Source organism: Bombus bifarius, unplaced genomic scaffold (genome assembly GCF_011952205.1).
Source record: "Bombus bifarius isolate JDL3187 unplaced genomic scaffold, Bbif_JDL3187 scf7180000008046, whole genome shotgun sequence".
Classification (NCBI taxonomy): domain Eukaryota; kingdom Metazoa; phylum Arthropoda; class Insecta; order Hymenoptera; family Apidae; genus Bombus; species Bombus bifarius.
This window is the reverse complement of record NW_022884412.1, coordinates 338,267-348,301: the sequence shown is the minus strand read 5'-3', so window position 1 is coordinate 348,301 and position 10,035 is coordinate 338,267. Positions and strand designations below refer to the sequence as shown.

The following is a 10,035-nucleotide window of genomic DNA, read 5'->3' as shown; positions in this document are numbered from 1 at the left end:
CGATTCTATCGCTCAATCCAAGCCGAAACTATCAATTTGTACTTTCGTATGAAATTGCTCCTGACCGTTTCCCCATGACTCGTACCTCCATCTCCTCAGCCACGCGCTAAAAATCAGCTCAAAATGTCCCGAGTGAGGTATAACGAATAACCATAACGTAGTTGCAATAGTTATACAAAAAATAGTCAAATTGTCGAATAATGTATATGTATATATGCACACAACAGGCGCGCGACGAGCGCGTGTGCGTGTGTCGATGTATACGTATGTACATATTCAAATATATATAAATATATTTGTATATATTCATATAGCTTTATAGTTGCGCGAACATTGTGACCGTAGAATGAAAGTGGATCGAGCTGGAACAGATAAACTATAAGATACGTACAGCTAAGTGTTTTATAAATCGAATTAAAAAGTAATAAACGTTATGTAAATATTTCGAATCAAGGGGAAAAATATTATATACAAAAAGATAGGAGGTCAAAGCTTCCAATCCACGTTTACTCCGCGGTCCGAGGCCGCCGTAATAAATAGATCGTATTATCTCGTCAATCTCTAAATTCTAATAACACCATTCTTCCTAATCAGTACAAATCAATCAACGAAATGATGGAACGAAATTTCGCCAAGGTTCGTGCAACGTTCTCGATCCTTCGCGCGTCCCAACACTTCGTCAAGCACCACGTTTTAACATCAGATCGGTAATTCTATTGTTTTTCTGTTCTCTAAAGCAGTCTTACATATAACGGCAATTTTTCTGAATTAGTCCTTTCATTCTTATCGGATCTGATCTTTTCCTTCGTTCGTTCGTTCTTTCTTTCCTCGTTCATCCCGTATATTCACTGAAAAGAAAAAGGAACAAAAAAAAAAAAAAAAGAAAAGAAAAAAAGGAAAGGAAACAAAGAGAAGAAAAACTGTCGGACAATCGTCTTGAAAATTAGGCGACGTGCTTCTCATATCAAATTTGATAATCTTTTAGAATTTAATGTTGAACGATATCTATTTAGAAAATAACTTATCCCGAGAACATGTTCGATCGAAAATTAAGGAAAAATCGTTCGACCCTTTGTTCTCGTTCGGATCAACATTGTTATTGAACGAGGAAAGAACTCGTCGCTGTTGCTATCAAAGGACGCGCATTGATTGACGGAGAATCGAAGCGTTCGTACGAATTTTCGTAGTAACAATAACATTTCCCCAACTTCTACCTCCATTTTTTTATTTTTTTGTTTTTCTTTTATATGATTGTTGCAAAATAATTCTACCTTATAGCTTACGGTATCACAGAGTTACACGCGGTATCATATAATTGCTCCCACTTCGTAATTTCGCAAAACGATAAGGAAAGCGCGTGATCATCTTATTCGAAAAATTGAAAATTGCGGTAATATATAGATGGACGCAGACGATGTCACCGTATTACGCATATAAAAAACAAACTTCTGTTTATCTTACACGTAATTAAATACTGTTCAATTATTATGAAACGGAACGATACGTTGCTGTAACTTTGCTCGAATTATATCGTCGTTAAAGTTCCGTATGAACTTTAATTTTTTTAAGAAACAGCAGGACGTTTCAATCATACCGTTCTTTGGTTTTCAATACCTTCCATCGTGTATGAGACGATCGAATAAAAGCAAAGGTAAAGAGGAGAAGGATAGGAAAAAAACGTGAATTTAGTATTTGTAGAATTGCACATAAAAGTATCTCTAGGATTTCATTCGATGTCTTGGAAAGACGTCGTTCTGCGTCCAATTTTCGAGGACACTTTCGTTTCTATATTCCAGGATTATTCGTATCAAACAGATTGCTCAACATATAGCAAGTAACAGGCTCGACCATTTATCTCGACGCAACTAATATATCATTATACTATAAAGAAATTTAACAAACGCTTCGTAACGACTAATCAAAACAGCAAAATCCAGTACCTCGGGCGCGGGACAAAGGAAAACCGCTATGATACACTTGGATACATACTGCGAGGATTCTTTAAAAAATCTATCCTTTTTGCGATATAAACTAGCAAATAAGTCTCGTATGTATTGCAAATACGTTCACCTCGAAACGATACCACAGGGAGTTCAACCTCAAAAAATCAGAAACGGATTAATCGGGAAGAAAGTTTGAAATAAGCAATTTTCGTGCGGGACCAACGTTTTATAAATAAAAAAAAAAATATATTCGTGCATCGTTTCGAAGACAAAGTATTTGCTCGCGTGTTCGTTAAGTTTTATGCGAGACGAAGTTTAACGAAAGCGTCAAATAAATATTTACGCATATAAGTACGCATATATGTGTATATATATATACACATATACGATTAAAATAAGTAAGTCTTTTCTTAGGCTCCGTTCTCTCACTAGCTCACCTATATTGTACGTGTATATAATGCGCATTCGTATACCCTTTCGCAGTTTTCGCATATACGCACGCACATTCCCTTTGGAGGCAGCAAGTAATCTTAACGATGAAAACAAGCGTTTCCGGTTGTCGTATGCGAGAACCTCTACGGGAACTCCTTTGACTCGGACGCGACTTACGCCACGTCATAGTCAGCCCATTTTTCTGCTTGCCCTAATATTTTAAAAACATATTTACCACAGTTACCATTTGATTGGCTAGACGTTACACGAATGATAAAAGGAAAGTAAGAATCTTGTAAGTAAATTCCAAAGAAGTGGGAAGAAGCTCGAACGAAATACAACTTTGTTTTAGCTACATCTTTAATAGAAAGGGAGGAAGACAAAAAGAGAAAGAAAGAAAATAGAGGAAGGAGAGAGAGAGAGAGAGAGAGAGAGAGAGAGAGAAAAGGAACAGAGCGTGAACAATTTTGGTCATTTTAGTAAGAAGCGAAGGTCGTGTAACGCTTGAGCTGTTTCTGAGATTTTATACGCGCAATAATATATGTACAATGAAGGAACTAGCTTTTTAGGTCTGGACATTAAGATCCTATACCGACCCCGACTGGCCACGAACTATGCAATTATACGCGTACGAAACGAACGCGAGATGAACGCGAAATGAACGCGAAATGAATGCGAAATAAACGCAGTCCAACGTACGCGCCAACGTAGATAACGTAGATAACGACGAATTCCATTGTGATTATGTACCTCTTTCACTGGATCCTTCTTGTTGCTCGTTCCCGGTGCTTGTGGTCCTTCGCTCCTTCTTATTAGATGCCACTGTTGCAAGAATCGATCATCATCGTCGTCACTGGCAATCGAATCGCGGGAAACTTTTTCTTCTTACGGCTCGTTCCATTCTATTCCCGTTGCTGTCGTTGTCACTTTTGTTGCTGTCGTGCTGTTTTACCACGCCGAAGGCGGCGGATCCGGACAGGATCGTACCACCCCCTCGTGGATCGTTGCGGACGTGGTAACGGGTGCAGAGGTACGTCGGATCTCGATCGGTTTCGAGCCGGAAATCGGTGGCCGGCCCAAAACCGCCTGACTGTTTCACGACAAGTTTCGCTGATCTTCAGCGGTATCGTCGGCCTTTTTCAACGACCTTTTCAACTTGTCCACCAGCCGATTGTGGAACTTGTTCAGAGAGTTAGAGCTGCCGGTTTTCGGCGGAGACGAACCGGTACTCTTGCTCGGACTTTGCAACGAGCTTTGAGACGCCCTCGAGGACGTTCTCGAGAAATGCCGAGAAGTAAGGGGCACGGAACGGTGAGCCGGCGATGTCAGAAAGTCTGACCCTGGTGAGGTAGACAACGATGGACCCTCGGATTTTGAACATTCCGAAACCTGCGAACAAAACGAATCGTTTCTTAATTCTTTACTTAAGTTCTCACGGAAATCGTTAAAAATGTATCGATCGGATGATATCGATTCTAAACGCGCGCCAACTTCATTGCATAGCTACTACTTTCACTTTCTATCTGGTCCTATCTTCTGCGGTCGACTCGGTTCACAACATTCTTATATTCTACACTATACTTTGCAATTTCACGCTACGCGTATACGCTTTCGAATTTTCCGAAACAAAAACAACAGAGAAATTCACCCAATAATCTTCTCGAAAGCGCGTCTTTCCTGATGGAAAGTCCTCGTTGATAATCTCGCGTTCGAAAAGTTCCAGGATGAAAACTAGACCGAGAAACTCGAAGAGCAGGTACGAGGAGTCGACGATATCGATAGGAATACGGCACGGGTAAGCACAAGTAGATACTTGGGCAGATAGATAGAATCGTAGAGGCAACGCGTACCCGATTGTCGCCCATACTGGATATACGGCAAACGATCGACGTATTGTTTCTGCCGTGTACTTCGCGGAGCGAATTTAGCATTGCATTGCGTTGCAGACAAGGCCGAATGCCCTCGATGCAACGTTACGATGGAACAGTGGTTCGCAATCAAGCACGCCGCATCGAGTAATCGATGTTGCACGTGCGCACGTGCGCCACAACCTCGGACACGACGAATTTCTCGCCGCAGATTCACGTACTTTGGTTACGCGCGATTACGTAATTTCTTATCACGAGAGCAATTGGCTCGATTCTTGGCTTCGCGCGTGGCTCTACGTCCGATACGAATTAGCATCCGATCAAACGGTCCTTGCTATACCGCAAAGACGCTGACACATGGCCAGCTGAGTTTCGGTGATTCGAGTATTTCGAAAGCTTTACGAAATTCACTACAACGTCGTGTAAATCGAAAGTTAACACGGGTCGTTGAAACTCGGCTAAATGCTCGATCGAGTCCAACATACATACACACGTAATTATCGGTTAACGCGTTCACAGCCCCGTGCGATTTATAGCAAGGTCTCACGCTTACACTTCTCGAACTTTGCCCGACCATAACGACTACGACGATATCGCCGCGATTCAAAACGACACGCATCGGCGAAACACGAATGTGTTTTTAAACGAAAAGATTTGGTTCGAAGGAACGCTAATCGATGGTGTAAAATTTAGAAGGATATAAAGCGATAAAGATAAGACCTGCGATGAAACTTGAGAAGAATTTCGCCTTTGACGCCGGAAGTCTAGCTAAATAGCCTTATCGATGATAGATCGAGTTGTGATTTCGCGATTCGATCAAAGCGATACTATCGAAAAGATTATCGCACGCGATGCGTTACGAAATTAGGCACAAACGTTGCGCAACCATGTATCACGCCGTAGCTAAGATATGCCTACGAATGTCGCGTCGCGAACGCGCGGAAAGAACTATTTCCTCGCGAAAAAGCGCACGAGCAAGCGTGTTTTCCGTTCTGTTTTCTTCATCAGCATTACCAGAATGCCGACAATGCGACTACCTCGCGCACGAAGTGTAAATAGGTATGTGCCACAATAAACGCCGGAATGTTTCGTATCCGTCGTCGAGTCACTTTCGTCGCGCGTAATCGACCATTCGCTGCCTGACCGTGAAATTATTTCCGACCGCCGCTGTACGTATTTACGTATCTATATGACACGCTTGAGAAATATTCGTGATCGAAATTCGTGCGATCTATGAAATGCATTTCGGATACGGCACGCGTTAACAACGTGCTTGAGTTAACAACGATATTCTCGAGTCTTTGAATATCGTTTCCACGCGATATCGTTATCTGAAAAAGCGCGACGAATGCTCGAAACTTACCGTAACGATATGAAAAATCGAATACACATCGTGCGAACAAAATTTCGCGCCAACTTCGAGTTACCGGAACGCGTGACTCGATCCGTTTGTATCGATTCTGTAGGTTCGGTTTCAGGCGGATTTGTAACAGATAAACCACTCACCTTTCTACTGCGACAGGCCTGAGGATTGGAACACTCGGAAGATCGACGACTGCGGTTGGTCTTGTAAATGTCCCACTCGTTTTTCATAACGGGCATCATAAACGCCATCTCGATAGCCGGCACTCGTGACCGAGCACACACTCTCTTTCTTTCTATTCCGCGGAAAGTTGTCTTCCTTTTCTTTCACCTAGCACTATACCTAGCAGTTGTCTTTCTTGTTCCGTTTTTCTGGAAAGTTCAAACCAGACGGTTCCTGTCGTCGCTAAACGTCGATAGTTTTTCCAAGAAATTCCGTTGAACCACTGCGTGCTCTCCCTTCACCAGATTGACAAGACAGTTTCTCTTTGTAGCGGGAATTGACGAGTCAGTTTTCGGAACGCGTGTGCGAAACGTTTGTCGCGATTCGAATCCGCTTTTTCGTTTAGGTTTTTCGTCTCAAAATCGAGTCGATCCTAAATTCGCGCAGTGTTCGTTTCAATCAGATTCTCTGACTCCAATAGAGCGATTAGACGCCGTCGTCGACGACAACAATGACTCGTCACTGAGGTTGTTGTGATTGCTAGTACCGCTGCCAACTGATTCTCCCAATCGCTGTTGCTACTATTTCGACTGGAAAACTGCATACACGTCGTACGCTTTCACGGATAGCTGGTCGTTTTTTATGGTAGTTCGGCGTGCTGCCTTTTCAACAACGTTCTCGATCACGCGCGTCCGGTCGATGCGGTAGTCTGCTACGGAATGAGCACGCTGCTGCTCGTGTGGGTAGGTGTAAAAGGTTGCCATGGTGGGGATCAGCGGCCGACCCTATTGGTCCATTCTGAGGCGGGACTCCTACGTCACAGGTTACCATTGATTTTCCAATGTTGATACACACGGCAGCATGACGTCCCGGATTGATTTTCTGGCAGGGGTTCCTGCTGGATCGCACGTATACGTTGCCCCGATCCCGGTATATATCTACGTCAACGCGTAGGAATGTCTCCTTCCCTCCGAAAAGGATTCGCTTCGACCTAACGAGCGCCCAGCTTCCTCTCTGGCCTGTCCTCGACCCTTTCGCTTCTTCCTGCAAAAATCTGTTTTCTTCCGCTCTCTCAAGGTCGCCTTACGGCAAATCGCATCGCGTTCAAACGCAGATACCAAATACGTATGTACACGTGCGATGCACGTTCATCCATTGCGATCCGTTTCTCATTCGCGATATAATTAGGAATTGCCAGCTTCTATTTTTGAGCTATTATATCCTTCGAAATTTTTCATTCGATACGGAATACTACTGGCCGTTAGCGCTGGCGCTGACGCTGGCGCTCGGAAACCTTGAGACGTAATTTCATCCTAGTAGCGAAATGACGTACAACAAACCGCTAATAATCGTTGAACGTTAATAATTGGCTGGCACATAGTGATGCAATATTAAAATAAATTGCGCGGTACGCGATAGGTATATATTAGAAAACCAATTCTACCCAATTTGCGATAATTTTTTTACCGATCGATCGATGCGCGATGACACATGACAAATGTACCACCCGATCAAACCAGAAAAATGTATTCTACGCTGGTAAATTGCATGTAAAATTGAGAGAAATACGTTTTATATCTTGATCAACGGTTAGTATCGAGTGCACGTATCTACAGTCGGTATCGTATCATCCGTCGGTCACTAGATGTAACAGTAAAAATAATGGTAACTTATCGCAAGAGTATTATATATGTGTTACAATACAAGCTTTTCCAATGTTTAGCATTATTTCCATGGTTGCGAACTTTTATTGAACTAAAAAACAGTAGAATAAAGGAAATATAAACTGTAATAATAGAAATATGATAGATCTAGATATCGCATATACAGTCAATAATTTGCAAACGCGACCTCGTTTGTCAGCAATTTGATCTAACGTGGTACGTAACGACCTGAATTTCTACATTTTTGAAACTATGACGACTCCAACAGTTATAAATAATACGGAGACGTAAAATGATCATGCATTATCATTTTTGTAAAAAGTAAATTTATTTCGTTCGCAAAGGTACAGGGATCTTGGTTTAAATAAACGCAATTCGTTTGTTTCGTGCTGTTGTTGAGTGACCGAAAGAAAGTATAGGTACGCGATATATTCGATAACTATGCTGCTTCCGTTTGCCTCTATAAAAGACAACAGGATTGTCTTTGTTCTAACATTTCGTAAATTCTTCTTCTTTCCTTAACTATAAGTAGATAGTACGTAGCTTCGTATTCGTACATCGGACAATAAAGGAACTGTAAGACCTGGCTTATTGTTAGTTTCAACAGAATCGTCGATATTATTACAACGATACTACGGTAAAAAACACTGCTTTTTTTTATCATTCCTTGGAAATTCATTAAAGTAACATCATCAAGAAAACTTTCGCGAATAGATACTTTGAGGACTTGCGTAATCTTGTACTTGTAGTATTAGTATCGCCGCGATCAGACCTTCGGAAGCTCTTACACAAGTGGTATCGTTTTCCCACTCGGTACTCAGAAAGTAAGCAATTTCTATATTATCATATTACGATAAAATAGTTATGTTTTTTTCTTTCCTTCGTACGCGTATTATAAAAGAAGCGTTTACCAACAGATACGTTTCGTACGGCGTGTTATAATCGCTTTAATCGCCAAACTGTTACGAACTTGTTTTTTTTCAACGCTATACTTCTTCGACGTGGCTAAATGATATTTTATTATATTGCACGATCGCAATATCGTTACTCCGTAAAATCGCTACATTCTTTTCTTTCAATGAAAATACATCTTCGAATATCATCTTATGATTTAACGACAGTGATATCAAGATACCATCTTTTGTCATTTCCCGTGGATCTTTCATAAAACATAAAAACTAGGGGGCGTATCTTTGGCACGGTTAAGAGGTATTTGCAATTGTTTTCCGAAACACCTTTCCGTTCGCATAGTTCGGTGATCTATAAGCTAATACGCAAGAAGCACCAAATTACAAAAACTTGAGACGGATTCGTTTAGGGCCACCTGGCTCTTCCTCTATACGCGTAACATTCCAGTCTCTCTCTGTGCAAATATATTTATCTCGTCTACGTTTAGTGTACAGTTATGACTTACACGCTAGCAAATACTATATTAATATCTCTTTTTTGGCACAGACTTGACAATCACACCGATCACAAACATCAAAAGTACTGTAACTTTGAATAAATAACTTTGCGTTTCTTAGATACCGTTGAATATTTAACAGGATAATTTTCGAATATCCAATCGTTTAATGCCAAGTCGGATGATTCCAAGTCATTGTTAGTTTAAGTACTTGAGCTATTTATACACACGATGCGCATAAAAATAATATATTTTCGTATTGAACACTCTTTAAAATGGCATTATTTCCTTAATAATTTACTGTGACAAATGAATTTCATATTTAATTCTCGAATCATACCGATGGATAACCGTTCTGTTTCTCAGTTTCCTTATTTCTGTTAAATGCCCCGTGTACCTGTAACCCTCTGCACTCCGAATTTTATTTCAATTTCGTTAGCAGCAGTTGGTAACGCTTTTAAGCGCCTTATTTGAAATTTACTTTAACTAAAAAAATAAGACAATTTAAATAAACGAAGGAAGAAACAAATTCACTTAAATACCACTTTTATTCACACTATTGCTATATTTTGTAATTTTTAAGTATATGATATATCTTGAAACAATTTCCAGGAAGCAAACCTGGTTTTCATTATCACGTTTCATTAAAGAAACGTGGACATGAAAGAATGTCGGGTGGAACTCGACAAAGTAGCTTCTGAGATAAAAACTGATATCGAGTCACACTCGATATAGGAGTGCAAAGGGTTAATTAATAATTTTACGAAAAAAATTCTTCCTCTTTTCCTCCGCAATATTGCAATCTCAATGAAGCGTAAAACAATTACAAGTAGCATTGCACGGCAGAACTTACAAAATAACGCTTTACACTATGCTTTAAGGCATAACGTTACGAGTCACGTGTTAACAGGACTGTTAACGAGAAAATATTGCATTTGGGTAACTTGTACATGTTGCACCTTAGAAAAATATCTCAAACAATTCGAATAAAAATATTGCAACGATATGTCTCCTTTAAACTAAGAAATAGTCGAACAAACGAACGAACGATTTCATAAACAAAACAGATAAATAAACGATATATCGGGTTGGCAACTAAGTGATTGCGGATTTTGTCGATATCGGCTAATGACAGAATCCGCAATCACTTAGTTGCCAACCCGATACGAATAAATAAATAAATAAATAATCGAATAAT

The 10,035-nt window shown here is 40.5% G+C and overlaps 1 protein-coding gene across 1 annotated transcript; it reads right to left on the bottom strand.

Moving 5' to 3' along the window:
* Window positions 1-1,559: 1,559 nt before the first annotated feature.
* LOC117207751 lies at window positions 1,560-6,511 on the bottom strand. The gene is made up of 2 exons (XM_033448279.1): window positions 5,750-6,511; window positions 1,560-3,764 (listed from the first exon to the last, which is right to left on the bottom strand). The coding sequence occupies exons 1-2, from the start codon at window positions 5,855-5,857 to the stop codon at window positions 3,471-3,473; spliced, it is 402 nt and encodes a 133-aa protein (XP_033304170.1). The 5' UTR covers window positions 5,858-6,511; the 3' UTR covers window positions 1,560-3,470.
* Between the last annotated feature and the right edge of the window lie 3,524 nt (window positions 6,512-10,035).